This window comes from Scatophagus argus, chromosome 15 (genome assembly GCF_020382885.2).
Source record: "Scatophagus argus isolate fScaArg1 chromosome 15, fScaArg1.pri, whole genome shotgun sequence".
NCBI lineage: Eukaryota > Metazoa > Chordata > Actinopteri > Scatophagidae > Scatophagus > Scatophagus argus.
In genome coordinates this window covers 9,022,238-9,039,089 of record NC_058507.1, presented here as the reverse complement: position 1 = coordinate 9,039,089, position 16,852 = coordinate 9,022,238, and the positions used below count along the sequence as shown (strand labels likewise).

Below are 16,852 nucleotides of genomic sequence, written 5' to 3'. Positions count from 1 at the left end.
ATGTTTTTTTTTAATGTTTTGGAGTCCAATATGTTTTATGTGTGTGTGTCAGCATTTTAGACTCAGGCTTTTCCTCTTTTTTTCTGTGCTAGTTGAAAATTTCAACACATAGGAAATACATTCTTTTACAGTGACCTTATTGCCTAAGCAAACAAAAACTGAAGGAAATCAACTGTCAAACGAGGTAAATAAATTAATGAAGTTAAAAGTTTAAAAAGAAAATGATGCCACAGAATTTTCTTGTTTTAGTCCATGGATTCTTCTTCCCTTTTCTGAACCCGATCCACACATTACCCATAATCCAACTCTACCTCTTGCAGAATGGTCAGAGATTCTGGTGTGATATGCTTGTAGCTGTAAGGATGAGAAGCTTCTGTCAAACTCTACACACTCTGTTTTCAGATTTCACCCCCAGCCCACACTGGCTGAAGTTACATCACTTGAGGCAGTTGATCAGATTTCACACAGCTCTTTCTGGCTCCACAAAAGGCTTCATGTAACTTTTTTTTTTTTTTGTCCCCCATGCATGCAGTGGTACTCTCAAAGACCTCTCAAAACCGACTTTGATGTGTAAACTTAAAACCATCTGGAGGAAAAAACATCCTTGTTCAAATATTACAACATAAACCAAGATTTGATTTTTTTAATCTCTTATATTGTCATATAGTCATGTTTACAACTACAACATTTTCATACAAAATAACATGTTGATATTTTTGCTTGTGTTTTACAAAAAAGAGTAAGGAGATATGTCATTTCTGTCGACTTGGATGAAGAAATATAATCACAATTTGAGTTAAAAAGAGTAAAAATTGTATTTGTGTGACATGAAAAAAATGTACATAGAGAAGTCTTAAAGAATTTTGCAAACAGTTTCAAAAGTGGTTAAACAAACTAGTGGGAGTTATAAAGGTTGCCAGGTGTATCTGTGGCTACAGCCATATAAGAAATGTTTTACTTTGGTGAGACTGGTACATATTGTAGTGTACTTTATGAGCTCTGCACATAAAGCAAAGCTATTTTGGTTGTTGTGGTCCATGTGGACAAAACAGTTAACGATGTTATTTAAGGCAACCCAAAAAGATAACCTTGTGAGAGATATACCAGAATGTAAACAAAGCTTGAGTGGTTTTTATCAAGTTTTCTTATGTGAACAATGCATGTTGTCATCAGTGTCTCCACCCTTTTGACGAGCATGCAAATTCCTATCAGCAGATGCTTCCTAACTGTACCTGGTCATTTTCTTCAAACTTTTCTTGTCAGCTGAAAAATTCTTGTCTAGTTCCACAAGGCATGGGAACAAAAGGTTACCAGTGTTGCCTGGAAACAACATAGCAGCAAACTATAAAAGTGCGAAGCGTCAATAGGAATAGCTCTGTCCACCGAGGGGTCTTCCTCCCCATTTCCTGCTGCCTGGTAACTGAGCTTTGGACTGTAAAAACTGTAAAGAGTATTCAGTAGCAACCTCACAATGTAAGAATACACTGTTGTTGCTGCATTGAAAATGTTACAACCATGACTCCGAATAAGTTGGGCTGCTGTGTAAAACATAAAACTGAATGTAACCATTTACTTGTCCTTTTCAACAAATCCTGAAGACATTTACTGTTTTACCTCATCAACTTCGTATATTTTATAGGTCCATTCTGAAATATTGTTCAAACAAGTCTGGATGCCAGCAGCAAAAGACTGGCACAGTTTTGAAATGCTCAACAAAAACCTGTTAGGACATCCCAGAGGTAAACAGTTTGATTAGTATCCGGTGATAGTATCATACCCTCAAAAGGCTCAACTGCTCACAAGCAAGGGTGGAGTAAGTTTTACCACTTAACACATGTTTGTATAAAGTATATTACTACAGGGGCACAGGAATTCTTTGTAAAGCATTTGTCAGTAAACACAGTTCTTGCAAATGATTACATTCTGTTTTTATTGCAGGTTTTACAGTGTCCAAGCTTTTTTTTTTTTCAAATTGGGGCCGTACATTCGTAAAAGTGTGTCAAGTAGTATTGCGAACTCAAAAAGTAAAAGTACTTAGTGCAGAGAAATGGACTGTGTGTGTGTCGTACTATTATTATTAGATCACTGTTCTGAGAAAGAGTTTCTATGAAGGAAACTCTACGCTATGAACATTTCAGACTGCAGAAGATAACAAAGGATTGTTCAAGGTATTTGCATGGATGTGCTTCCTCTTCCCCTTCCGTCACATGTATCCTGTTACAGTACAGAACAAAAATGCATTGCAGTTGCCTTACTGGCATGGAAAAATAGGATGGTGATAGCTAGAACAGGTACATGACTTATTATATCACAATGAGCCAGCAATATATTAAACATTAATAAATGTTAAAGGAACAAGCACATTCATGAAAATATGCCTGGAGGTAGGTCACTCATTCTTCCCCCATGACGCTACAAACAGGAAGTCTTCGTACTTGTCTGACCAGCTTGGAACACAATGAGCTATTAATGCCGTTGATGCGTGTAAACCCAGCCAGCTGTCAGCCTGAAGTTAAAAACAAGTTTTCATTTACTTGACAATGTCAGTCACACTTCCATTACGTACACCATTTTGGGAATAAGTTCAACAGGTTGCAGAATTTCCCTCAGCTCTGCAGAGTGTTTTGCCATCTTTTTAGTTAATTATTTTAATTTTATGTCCCATATCTTAACTGCTATGATGATGATTACAGTGTTGACAAAAGATATCACACAAGAGTTGTTAATCCAATCAACAGCAGGATGTAAACTATAAAAAACACAGTGAACTTTCTTAACAGAACAGGTTATTCTACATGTCACCATTTCAGCCCAGTTAAACATTTTTCTGTGTTTTGTTGGATTTTAATTTTTTTCCCAGATTCCCAAGAGCTACCACAAAATGTTCAGTGTTATACAAAATCACTTTATATCAACAAGACAATAAAACACAACACATGTCAGACACAGATCAGAGATTAGAAAACAAATGCTCCCCACAATGGAAAGAAAACTAAAATTATAATTCACTCATAGCAATAAAAATAGACACAACAAAAAAATTTCTCAGTCAGATGCAACAGTTTGTTCTTCAGGACTCTTTGAAAGAAAATCTCTTTTCATCTGCCTCATGCTGGCATGGAACATACTCCAGGCTACATCTATACAGAACAGTTTTCATCATACCGTTCCACTTAACAGACTCCATGGATAACAGAAGACTTGATTTTAAGTCAAGCTCCACAGGTAGCCAAGACAGCTTTTTGTGCATCTCACACACATTAGTGCAAAAGCAATGACGCAGAACTACACTGGCCACTGTATTTGTACAATTTCAAGTTTTATGAGACATTTTTGTGATGACATGCTACTCAGCATGTGAATTTTCTCTCAGCTCCAATGAACAAAACTAAGTCATCAGCATACGTAACTACACTGACCATGTGTTTAAAAAACATATGGTAAACCATTTGTAAAATTTGTCTGCCAGACAGCTAACTCTTAATCAAGGTAAGAGCTAATGGTGAGAAACCAGCTGAAGGATTAAAACACTGTGGGCTGCAGTGAAGTCCAACAGCACAGCTGGTTTATAAGCATACTGTGCTGATACATACAAACTGATTTACGAAAATAATTTAGCATTTTATTGACAATGATCTTCCCAAGCGACTCCTTTCAGAGGTTCCAAAGACTCAAACTGTTCAGTTTGTATGTCCATCTGAGTCTGTCCATCCCATCCATCACCTCTGCCCTTTTGAGCTCAGCAGGCCTACTCTCTCCAATGCTTTGTCCACTTTGGGAATCAGTTTTTCACTGAAATCCCACAGTCGTTTGTCTACATTGAGCTGTTCCACAGTCAACGCTCCCTGCAGAGCAACGCGGACATGAATTATCCGACAAATATTTAGCGGAACTTTGTACCGGTCTCCGAAATTCTTGAGCACCTCGTGCACTGAAGTCTGCTCCACCATCCTGCACAGAGATATAAATGAGTTTAGTGCAATTCTTTGTCAAATTCGGAGCTTGCCCTTTTAAGTCAGTTATTAATAACGAATTAAGTGCTTTGGACTATGAAACTAAAACTAAAATTGACTATGATGAATAATGTGCTGTGTAAGAAATTTTAATTGTTTATTTTAATATGAAAATGATAATGCATGTAATTTTAATACAATTTGAGCAATCCTTTACTATGACATAAGAAGTTCTTTATATGAAATAATACTGAGTTTAACAAAAGACTTATAGCCAAATGTAAAATATATACAAAAGTATCCAGACACACCTCTTTATAGGGCTGATTTTTCAGAGGTTGGGCTAATCCCCTTACATCTTAAAACGTCAGCATACCAAGACATTTTGGACAATGCTATATTTGGGGAAGGCCTGTTTATTCGATGAAAGTGATGAAAAGGTGACATATTTTGTCATTGGAGGGAACTCGCTCCAACGAAATTCGTGCTCTGCATTTAACCCACCCAAGTGACGTGCACACACACACACAGCAAACCCGGGACAGTGGGCGACCGCGTGCAGCGCCCGGGGAGCAGTGGGGGTTAGGTACCTTGCTCAAGGGTACCTCAGCCATGGACACCGGTACGGGGAATCGAACCAGCGATCCACCGGTTACGGGTCCGACACCCTAACCGCTGATCCACGACTGCCCAGCATGACTGTGTCCCAGTGCACAAGCTAGGTCCATGAAGACATGACAGGATGAGTTTGGTGTAGAAGAACTTGACTGGTCCACACAGAGCCCTGACCTCAACCTCAGCCCACACCTTTGGGATGAACTGGAACAGAGACTGCAAGCCAGGCCTTTTGGGCCAACATCAGTGTTTGACCTCAAAAAATGCTCTACTGCATGAATGGGCAAAAATTCCCACAGAAACACTCCAAAATCTTGGGAAAAGCCCACAGAAGAGTAAAAACTGTTGTAGCTGCAAAGCTCACTATTTATTTAGAATGCAACGTCATTTAAGTCCCTGTTATCCCTTTGTAATGGTCGGGTGGCCCAAAACCTTTATCCATATTGTGTGTTATGTGTTGAACCAAAGCACTGAGTGTGGGTCCTGAGTGAGTTTTCAGTTTGACACATTGAGCTTACCTTGGCTGAATTATCATCTTGTGTGGATGGTATATTTTTCTGTTAGGGTCCTCACGGTAGATGTGCTCCAGAATATTAACTCCAGGCACCCCGTTCCATTGAGGAAGATGAAATGTCCCATTTGGCTCAAAATGTTTCTTGGGGAAGATATGGTTCTCAATGAGGAACACCCCTGTCTGCAGAAAGAGACACAGCAAAAAAAAAGAAATGTAAATAGAAATATTAAATATGATCCTTAAGGTTGGATACTGATGTACTATTTGTTTTTCTCAAATACACACCAAAGATAACTTACCCTTGGATGCTGTTTTTGAAGCGTTTCCATGAGTAGTTTTAGGTTGTTGTGTTGGTATGGCATTATAATCTCATCAATATCATTCAACAGGACATATTGGGAGCGCTCCATAGATCTGTAAATGCACTCATTAAGCGTGGTCAGCTGACCAAAGTAGTGCACGTCCCCCCCACTCTGTGAGAAGAGCCAGCCACGAGATGGATTCAGAAACTTGTCGATTGGCCAAGGAACCATCTCCACAAAGCCCTCCTGGCTGTAGTCCTGCAGCAGGCGATCGAGGTCTGGGCCACAGCTGGTGTTATAGATCACCACTCTGTCCACACCCAGCAACCTGAGGCAAGGTGAGGCAAGGGTCAAATGATTGAGTCAACCAAATTACAAAAAATGTTTTGTTAATCATCTCTAGTGGTATCTAAACATGCAGACAGCCCAGTAGATGTCTGTGATATTTATGCCTCCATCCCAATAAAATAGTGACAAACAAATTTTTGTTTTTTTTGTTATATGGACTGCTTCAAAATTAATCAAAAAGCAAATTATGTGTTAGCTCCAAATCATTTGAACTTGATTTTTTACAAAATACAATCAGGTTTTTCAGAGTTTCAGAAAGAATTCAGCTAATATTGTTGCTGTGCTGACCTGTACATCTCCAGGGTCTGTGCAAACTGAAGCACATTGTTGTAATCTCCAAACAGGTTGGACACGCAGACTGTGAAGTCAAACTTCTTCTCCTCCTTTCCCTTCTGGTTTCTTATTGGAAGCCAAGCTTGGTTAAATACCTTCACTTTGTCTTGCTGAGTCTGAAGACTAACATGCGTAGCGTTGCAGTTTTGAGGGATCGGACACATGACATCTGTAGTGACGAATGGAAAACCAAAGTTGTCCGAGTGTTGTAAAATTGTTGTTGGAGTTGTAGTTGATAAATGGCCTGAACAGCAGAAAACACAGTAAAGAGGTTGGATGGAGTCTCTCCTGAATATTCCAATGATGCGAATGTCAAAGCCCTTCACTCTCTGGTCCATGAAGGCTGACACCAGTAAGTGCTTGGTATTGTCGAGGGGGGTGATGGTGTCATTAGAGATCCTGAAGGGGCATGTGTTTGGAGGTGCACGGGGTTGTGGGATGGGTGTGACTGTCCTGGGTGTGCTCAGAGTGTAGAAGAGCATGACGTTGAAAATAACAACGAAGAGGAAAAAGATCTTCCATTTGACTTTGCCTGTATCCATTCAGCCACAAATGAGTCCCAACCTGAGGCAGAGTTGGGAGGTTAGACAAAGTGCGGACATGACAGGTGAAACCCTACAAATTTTATTTAACTTACTCATTACCAGAAACATCTCTCACTCTAATGCATTCCAAGTATATTTACTATACAGCTATGGTACTGTATTTTGTATTTTGTTGTGTCTGCGTTCGATTTGTACTCGTGAGTCCTTTTCCGACTTCTGAAGCTGGAGGTGACAAGTGGAATACCACCTGATGTCGGAATACCAACTCATCAACTTAAGTCGGCCTCAGACGATAACGAGTTTGAAAACCAAGATGACTGCCCAGAGCATCGACTGTAAATAAAAGCTGTAGTTTTGCATGTTTTCAGTGTTTTTGCCTTTCTTTGTTTCCAATTTAGTGAGCCGTATACACAATACTGTCTTTTGTAATCCAGTGGATTTTACCAATTACAAAAATGGCCATGTAATTTGTATTCAGTAAATGACTACATTTAATTTACAAGTAATCTAACCAAACCCCTTAGAGTGCAAACTGTGTCAGGCTGGGTCTTGACAGATACCATCCCTGGTTCAATTCCAGGCTGGGCTTTTTGATGCATTTCCCTCTCTCTCTTTCTTTGTCTTTCTTTCTTTCTGTCTCCCCTGCATTTCCTGTCTCTCTGCAACCTCATCTTCCTTTAATGCAGATGATCCAACCTGTTTTGTTTGAACTTTGCACAATCCAACAATTACAGTCCTGTGACAGACTCATGCACGCCTAAGCCAAAAACTGCATTCTTTCAAATCAGCCAAAAACAAAATTATTTTATTGTGTGTGCACAAACCCACAAACAAATATGTAAGGGATAATGCCCAATGAGGTGTCCATTTTCAGGAAATAATGGACGACGAGAGGGTGGCTGCTTCTGCGGAGTCCATTAATTCCTCACTATGGACACTTGATCAGAAACCTCTGGGTTTGACAAGTACCCAAAAGAATAATTCCCATTCAGTAATTTTCAATGCAATGGACACATTGTTCACTACTCCAGTAAGTAGGACAAGGAGATACAACTTGATAACAGGAGATTTTTCAACTCTGGTCTGCTCTGCTCTGTGAACCATAAAGCTAATGTTATGTAAGATTCAAAATCAATAATGTTGCATACAGTTCTCAAACACTACTCTGACAACATGTTTAACAACAAGACCATCTAGCTATCCAGCCATGTGAGTGTCCCTAAATCAACCTCCAGATTTTCATCAACAAATGATAGTCCATGTATACTGTGGGCTGTAGTTTAAAGCAGCGAGGTGAATAGCGAATAGGATGTGAAATGATTGTTTATATGAGAGTTCACAGACTAAGTTCAGAGAGGCAATGTGTTGTGTCTCACATTTGCCATCCTCCAGCAAGGATGATGCACTGCAGGTCTACACATGTAAGTTACATATGAAATTTATTTCTAATGTTGGCAGAGTGTGCCGCCATTGAATTAATTTAGAATGTTCTCCAACCAACCTGGAGGCCCCACCTGAGCTGTCACAGGATGGGGACACAAGACCTCTGTGGGTATGTTGTGGTCACTAGCATGGGAATATTGGATCCTTTGAGTCCTGTGCATTGAGGACAGGGCCTGGTGGGAGGCTGGATTTACCTTATTCCATTAGATCCCACAGATTCTCAACCAGCCCAGACCTCTGTGGTTCTGTGGCGGTCTGTGGTTCTAATGACAGAGGGAATGAGAAAATTAACCTGAAGCTGTAAATGTGAAAGTGGCACCCCTCCCCCAATCCTTCCCTTCTGTCTGTCTCATCCAGATTAGAGAGAAAATATTGCTGAAAACGTTACTTTGCTCACACGACGTGTCCTCAGATCCTCTGTGTTCTCAAAGCGATAAAGCTTAACCACAACAGTTGAGGATTTTCCACAAACCGAGTCGTCTGCAAACACACCTCACACTTTGTCTTGAGGCAGATCACTCACCTAACCAGTCACACTAATATTTCTTGTAACGCTGGCTTTTACCTGTAAATATCCAAAACCTAGACATTCAGAACATATATGTAAGGCCTTTTCCAAATTACTTGCACGCTAACACTGCCCCTTTGAACAGGGAAACCAATGAGCACTATTAGTCTCTTCCCACAAACTCTTTGACCTTGTCACAAAGGACAATATTTGACTGGTGAGGAAATCCGTCAGTGTTTGAATATAAGGACATGCTGCTATTTAAACAGAGCACAAATTCCAAGACACTATTCTAATCTTAGGTCATATATGGAGATTAGAATAACGCACTTACGGATTATGAATAGTTGCTGCAACAATACTAGGCGATACAAAAGTATTTAGTTATTAAAGAAATAAGGCTTTTTTATTATTATTATTCTTATCAGGCTTTCGGCAAGTAGCCTTTATTTTCGTTGGAACAGTTTTAGCTTAGTAGTATTTTATCCTAGTACAAAAATATAAACTATGTTTGAGTGATACTCTGAACAGCTTCCGGTAAGAGAATTTAAAGAGACATTTACAGGAATTTAAAAGAAAATAATACAGGGATAAAATTAAGTAGCCAATACATTACAGTACGAAAGTTACTATCAGAAACAAAATAGATATTTCAGCGTTGACGCACAACTAGTAATTGCCTGTTAGCAAGACTGCTCTGGTGTTATATATCCTCACTGTATTTTCGGACTCGCAGGTGTACGGCCTCGAGTCTCGAGCAGCGCGTGGAGAGAGTCGGGAGGATGATGAGCTGATTCGCATTAGTTTCAGGTTCAATATGAAGACAATATCAAATGCTGACTATAGTAACTCACTCAGAATTGAAGCGCAGTCGGTATTCTCTTCCTGGTGTAGGGCGGCTGAAAACACGAAGTGGCAATGTGAACCTCCTGTGTGTGGTTTCCGCAGGTGTCACTTTGTCTTCAGGCCCATTTTATCTCCGATTTCACAAGCAGGAAGGGTTCAGTACTTTGTCTGTTTAATCACAATATCTGATAATGGCTGGGCGGGGCCGATCCTCTTCAAGGTGGAGCTACCGCCCCAATAGTTTCGGGAAATAAATGTGTTAAATTTTAAAACGCTACCCTGCTCTCGGTCAAGACATACTGCATGTAATATATTACAACAATTCAGAGTAATAAAGATAAAGTGCTGACAGTCACACCATGCTGGAATATGAATATTATGCACTGAAACCCCCTTCACCGCGGGGCTCTCTTCACTGAAACCGCCCGCAGGGCATCGTCAGTTTGAATTGAGTTAGACAAATACGAACGTGCCATTTCTTTTCTTTCTTACTTGGTTTTATATTTTCAACGTAATCCATTGAATTAGAAAAGGTGCAATATGATTAGAATATTTTTGTAATGAGAAAAAAAAAAAAAACAGGCCACAAAAAGTTTCACAAATATTCTCTTTTATCATTAAACATCTTCAGTGCAAATAAAATTCACTCTGCTTATTCATCATTTACAGAAGTTCAGAGAACAGTAGCTCACTAGCACATACTGTAAGTGTACTGCAACTCATATTTTTTTAATCAGTGACCAAACTCTAACAACAGGGACCTCACTTTTACTGGTGAATCATTCTTTCTTATGGGCCAATCATTCAGAGGCTGCTGACATAACCAGTGTGAATAGGCAAATGCATCATGATACATTTGCCTTTAAAGCAGGTTGGTTTCATCATTCAGTCACTCACTGTTCATTCACTGTTCTTTCAAAATTGTGTTACAAATTTTACAGCTTTGTGTATAATATTAGGCCTAGTTTTAACTGCAAATGATCAGGAACAAAACATTCTATCGTCTGTGGGCCCCCTTAAGTGAGGAGGGCCTACAGATACCAGAATTTATCTCTGTGTACTCGGTAACCAGTTCACCCACAGCAGATGGTGATAAGTATTGGTAGTTGTAGTAGTGATAATTTTATAGCCATATTCTGATAAGACATGATTGTACGGGCAGTTAGACCTTTTTTTTTAAATTTAGGATTTAGGAGTAAGACTTGTTTACTGCCAGCAGATGTCACCACAGAACAACCATTGACCATAAGTCTCGGTTGCTGCTTAACAGACAATTATGGAAAGAACAAAAAAATAAAAAAAAAGAAATGCTTTTTGTCTGAAATGCATGTCATCCTGCAGCTATAGGAAGTGAGAAGCAGGACGTCAAAATAAAATTTCTGCTCTGGAAATAATTCATCTTAAAGTTTGTTTTTTTTTAATTTTCCTGCCTAGATTGTACCAACATAGTTTTATATGTTCTGTAGGTGATATTCTAAACTTAGCCAGATCATATGTTCAGCTCTACCCCTCTGAGCTCAGCAGCCCCGTTCTACTCAGCGCCTCGTTCACTCTGGTGATCAGTTTCTCTTCAAAGTCCCACAGTCGAGTGTCTACATGGAGAAATTCTTGCGGGCGTTGACTTGAGACTTTGATTGGGCTGTGAATGACCCGACAGACATCTGGTGGAACCTTGAATATTTTATCAAATGTCTTGAGGACCTCATGGACTGAGGTCTGCTCCACTGACCTGTAACGCACATAAACATCCACACTTAGTCAACCACACACTCACTGAGTGTCACATGAATGCTATATGCGCCTTGAGGAAAGGGATGTCATGTTTCTCAGGAAACTTAAAAAACAGTCAGACAAGTCAGCCTACCTTGGCTGAACTATCAACTTGTGGGGGTGGTATATACTTCTGTCAGGCTCCTCCCTGTAGATGCGCTCCAAAATATTAAAACCTGGCACTCCTTTCCATTGAGGCAGTGGACCCATTTTACTTTCCTCAAAGGGTTTCTTGGGATAGGCATGATTTTCAATCAAGAACACCCCTGTCTTCAGAGTACGAGATTCATTGGGTGCAGCATGAAAGTTGGAAAGAGAAGAGTATAGTAAATACTAAATATGAATAAGTTTGGATAAAATAATGTCTTATTCTGAAATGCACGCCAAAAATACCCTACATTTGGATGCTGCTGTTGGAGCGTTTCCATGAGTAGCTTTAGGTTGTTGTGGTGGTACGGCATTATAATCTCATCAATATCATTCAACAGGACGTATCGGGAGCGGTCCATGGATCTGTAAATGCACTCATTAAGCGTGGCCAGCTGACCAAAGTAGTGCACGTCCCCCCCACTCATTGAGAAAAGCCAGCCACGAGATGGATTCAGATGCTTGTCGATTGGCCAAGGAACCATCTCCACAAAGCCCTCCTGGCTGTAGCCCTGCAGCAGGCGTTCGAGGTCTGGGCCACAGCTGGTGTTATAGATCACCACTCTGTCCACACCCAGCAACCTGAGGCAAGGTGAGGCAAAGAATTCAACACATTACATTCACTTTGCAGGTGCTTTTGTCTAAATAGTAACACAAACATAAATGCTAATCACTAAAAGCTGTCTCTAATGCCAAAGCACATGTAGCATAAACGTTCACAAATGTGTTCTTGAGATGTAGTCTGAATTGACTAAAAAGGTAAGCTTAGTTGTAAGCACACAGGCAGAATACAGCATCTCATCTTCCTCCATCAATGTATGCTTTGTCATATGACACGAAATGTGTCTAATTGAATTCTTTCTGAGAGTTAGATGACAAGACTGATACTGCTCTCATTTTAGCATGTTAATACAAAGCTAGTGCCAAAAAGCTGAGCTTAGCACAAAGACTAGAAATAAGGTGAAACAACTTCACACTTTGCCTTTCATATTATTCAACTGAGGTTGATATAACACCTTAATTAGCATGCCGCAGACATACTTCTGAATGGAGTTGTTACCGCTACACAGTCAGACTAATTGTTTCCTCTTTTACATTAAGTCTGTCATCACACACCACCTCCACATGTATACTAGTACTAATACAAGAAAATGACTATAGAAACTGTAACATGTATAATCTTATGCACCTTAGAGGTGTTGGAAAAACATTTTTTACAGCAACATTGTGGTTTGAGGTGTTGTTGCTGTGCTGACCTGTACATCTCCAGGGTCTGTGCAAACTGAAGAACATTGTTGTATTCTCCAAACAGGTTGGACACGCAGACTGTGAAGTCAAACATCTTCTCCTCCTTCCCCTTCTGGTTTCTTATTGGAAGCCAAGTTTGGTTAAATACCTCCACTCTGTCTTGCTGAGTCTGAAGACTAACATGTGTAGCCTTGCAGTTTTGAGGGATCGGACACATGACATCCGTCGTGGCGAAGGGAAAACCAAAGTTGTCCGTGTGTTGTAAAATTGTTGTTGCAGTTGTAGTTGATAAATGGCCTGAACAGCAGAAAACACAGTAAAGAGGTTGGATGGAGTCTCTCCTGAATATTCCAATGATGCGAATGTCAAAGCCCTTCACTCTCTGGTCCATGAAGGCTGACACCAGTAAGTGCTTGGTATTGCTGAGGGGGGTGATGGTGTCATCAGAGACCCTGAAGGGGCATGCATTTGGAGCTGCACGGGGTTGTGGGATGGACCTCACTGTCCTGTCCACTCTCAGTTTGTAGAAGAAGATGAAGATAAAGGCAGCAAGTAAGACGGAGATTAACAACCATTTTGATACTTTTGACATGTCAGTGATGATAGATTCCCAACCTGAGGCAGAATTAAGAATCACAGTTAGAGAGGTTACACATTTGAAGAGCAGAGCAAACACACTGATGGTGAAAGCTGGACATTGCTGCTGATCCAATATCCTGAACAGCTCTACAAACTTTGTTTCCTTTACTTTTGAAACAACTCTCACTCTAATGTATTCCAATTGGCTTTACTGCACAGCTATTGTATTGATCTTCATTCAGTTATACAGATGTATCTAATAAGTTATTAATTTACATACTGAAGTAGGTTTTAAGTCTTGATGTCCCATGTAAAAATACAAATAAATAAACTCCTATGTCTTTAAAAGAGAGACTCAGTACATCTGAACTCACAACTCTATCGTGTTGTGGGGGGGTTGATTTTAGTATTTTGGCAGGTTTAATGATCTAGAGAGGAGGTTAAATTCTACATTTATACATGCTGTGCTTTTAAGCCTGAGTCTGATGTTTACACTGCAAAGACCACGACTTCAAACTGAAGAACCACTTACAGAAATACACAAAATACACACACAGTACACTTGCAGTCTGTGTCAGTGACCCTTTTTCTAAGAGTAATTTGATTTGAACAGCTGGGAATGCTCAATATGCAAAATGCATATTATATGTAGTGAAACTGAAGAATATTTGTCAACCTCAAATTTTTGTGGCTGCTGACATTTTTTTTGTCATGTGCAATATTTTCATTGTTTGACACTGTAATCCAAAAGTAGCCCAGAAGTATTTTTAGAAGTAAGATGATATCACCTATTTTGTAATGCAGTGGGTTATGTTCAATTACAAATTATAAATTACGAAAAATTGTCATGTCATTTGTATTTTCAAAGGAATTTGACCCAGTCCTGTTTAGTGCATACCCTGAGTCAAACTGGGTCTTTCAAGCAGCATCACTGGCTCAGTACATCAAACGAATCATGGAGAGATATGGCAGAAATGAAACAGAGCAAAACTTGTAGCACAGCTTTTCTTAAGGTGGATGGTCCAACCTGTTGTTTTACTTTACACAACGGAAGGACTGCCTTTGTGTGGAGGAGTCACGCATCGTCAGAGCAGCAACCGTCGACTGCCAAATGCATTGTTGCGTGTTCCGTGTGCGTATGTATGCGCAATACAGCAGGAAACATTAAAAAATTAAACGCAGTATTTTATTCATATTTCTAAATAAGCTCTTTATTATCACGCGGCTTTCAGCAAATAGCCTTTACTTTGGTTTTAGCTTAATAGTATTTTGTCTCAGGATACGAACACACGCTGACTAGGTTTAAGTGATTAAGTAGTAATTGCTTCCGGTAAGAGAATTAAAAAAACAAACAAACATTTGAGTAGCAGGTACCAATAAAATCCATCACTATGGAAACAAAACAAACAAAAACAATTTTATTTAAATAAATTAGCCGTTGTTACACAACTAGTAAATGCCTGTTAGCAAGAGTGCTCTGGTGTTATATATCCTCACTGTATTTTCGGACTCGCAGGTGTACGGCCTCGAGCAGCTCGTGGAGAGAGTCGGGAGGATGATGAGCTGATTTAGTTTTAGGTTCAATATGAAGACAATATTCAATACAGAATACAGTAACTCACTCAGAATTGAAGTGCAGTCAGTATTCTCTTCCTCACGGCTTAAGACACTGTAATATATTAGTCCTTTTGTTTGTGGCTTGCGCAGGTGTCACTTTGTGTCCAGGCCCATTTTATCTCCGATTTCACAAGCAGGAAGGGCTCAGTACTTTGTCTGTTTAATCACAATATGTTACAATCGCTGGGTGGAGCCATCGCCCCAGTAGTTTCGGGAAGTAGATGTTTTATATTTTAAAATGTCACCCAAAAATCAAGACAATCAAGTCATGCCAAAAACGTGGAACTTGAGCTAATATTTCACCAGAAAAGTCACACCATGGCCAGTAGCGGTTTCTCATATGGGCGAATTAGGCGGCCGCCCAGGGTGGCACTTTGCTGGGGGCGGCATGTGAGGACCTCCGCCCCGCCCACCCAAAAAAAAAAAAAAAGGATAAAAAAATTTAAATAATTAATTAATAATTGGCGCCCCCTGGCGTTGTAATTACGCCCCCCCCCCCAGGAGCGCCGCTGCAGTTACTGCAACTCTGCAAGAGGAGGGTGGGGGTGGAGGTAGGGTCACTCACCGAGGTCAATTGTATGAACAATCCTAATTGTTCCACAGTTATGGAGGGTGGCATTTTGCTGTCATTTGTGTGTGTGTGTGTGTGTGAAGATACTTAAATTGGTTGTTTAATGTTTAGTTTGTTTTATTGTATTTCTATCTTAATAAAGTTTATACATATACTTTTCACCCGATGTTCTCTTTGGGTTGGTGGGGGCGTGAGCCAGGCCGCCGGGAGTGGGGGGGCAGCACAGGGGCTGTTCGTCCAGGGCGCCATTCAGGCTAGGACCGCCACGGAAGACTATGGCGGATGATTCCTCTTCACTGCACGGTGGTCTCTTCAATGAAAGCGGTCGAACAGCATCACCAGCTTACTTTAGAATGGAATCAGTGAATACAAATTATATGACTTTTCAATTTTACATATCACAACATAATCAATTGCGCTACAAAAATGTGATATATCCGAATGTTTTTTATTTGGAATTAAGCCTACTTCAAGACCAAACTTTGGAAATGTTGCACCTCATGCTGTTGCTGGATGCTGTTATTAGTGTTCACACACAAATGTAAATGTTTGCATGCCAGTGAATGTTTTTAATATGGAGGGTGTGGTGTAAATAAACTTTAGTGAGGGGACAAAAGGCCATCCCACCTCATGCCACGAGAACTGACATAAAACATTATGACAATATGATGACATGTTGACAAGCACCAAATGAATATTTTGTCATTTAAGTTGATGTGTTGGAAGCAGAAAAACAACTGGCAAGTGTAAGGATCTGAGCAACTCTGACAAGGGCCAAATTGTGATGGTGTGGGAACTGGGTCAGAGCATCTCTGAAACTGCAGCTCTTGTGGGACACAGAGGTCAGGACTTTCCAAGAGAGGGTCAAGGAAGGAAACCCGACTCAGTAATGCATGTGGGGAGGGAAGGCTGAGACTTGTTGTCTGATCCAGTAGGTCTACTAGCTCAAATTGCTGAAAAGGTTGTTGCTGGTTCCAGCAGAAAGGTGTCAGAATACACAGTGGATCGCAATCTGTTGGACTGGTCAGGGTGCCCATGCTGACCCATGTCCACTGCCAAAAGCCCCTGCAATGGACAAGTGAGCATCAGACCTGGACCACAGAACAACGGGAGAAGGTAGCCTGGTCTGGTGAATCACAATTTCTTTTCCGTTGTGTGGCAGTGTGATGCTTTGGGCAATGTTCTGCAGGGAAACCTTGGGACCTGCCATTCATGTAGATGTGTGTAGAAGGATACAAAAAGTTTTTCATTGTCATTACAACCATAAATATGTGGTACATAGAGCAATGAAACAACATTTCTCCAGGATGCTACATAAAGGAGTACACAGTGTTGAGCATAAAAAATAAAATAATCAAAATTAAAGGTGAAAACTAAAACTCCCTTTAACAAGGGAGACAAATACACAATACAACCATGCAATAACAGTATAGGCAAGACAATGAACACAGTGTGGTACCATACAACACAATAAAAATACAATACGAATGGACAGTGCGGAGTGAACCTTATG

At 40.2% G+C, this 16,852-nt stretch overlaps 2 protein-coding genes across 3 annotated transcripts; both read right to left on the bottom strand.

Annotated features, from left to right (window-relative positions):
* Positions 1-2,620: 2,620 nt before the first annotated feature.
* On the bottom strand, positions 2,621-10,007 carry LOC124072015. The gene is made up of 5 exons (XM_046413140.1): positions 9,416-10,007; positions 6,021-6,629; positions 5,382-5,712; positions 5,087-5,262; positions 2,621-3,951 (listed from the first exon to the last, which is right to left on the bottom strand). Exons 2-5 carry the CDS (start codon positions 6,605-6,607, stop codon positions 3,720-3,722), a joined length of 1,326 nt encoding a protein of 441 aa, XP_046269096.1. The 5' UTR covers positions 6,608-6,629; positions 9,416-10,007; the 3' UTR covers positions 2,621-3,719.
* Positions 10,008-10,795: 788 nt separating this feature from the next.
* LOC124072017 (glycosyltransferase family 92 protein F13G3.3-like) lies at positions 10,796-15,037 on the bottom strand. 2 transcript variants are annotated; one of them, XM_046413142.1, is made up of 5 exons: positions 14,774-15,037; positions 12,581-13,187; positions 11,576-11,906; positions 11,272-11,447; positions 10,796-11,136 (listed from the first exon to the last, which is right to left on the bottom strand). In XM_046413142.1, exons 2-5 carry the CDS (start codon positions 13,162-13,164, stop codon positions 10,911-10,913), a joined length of 1,317 nt encoding a protein of 438 aa, XP_046269098.1. In that variant the 5' UTR covers positions 13,165-13,187; positions 14,774-15,037; the 3' UTR covers positions 10,796-10,910. The 2 variants fall into 2 exon arrangements, with proteins under 2 accessions (XP_046269098.1, XP_046269099.1); XM_046413143.1 differs by having other exon boundaries at positions 12,581-12,869; positions 14,774-15,034.
* Positions 15,038-16,852: the final 1,815 nt, after the last annotated feature.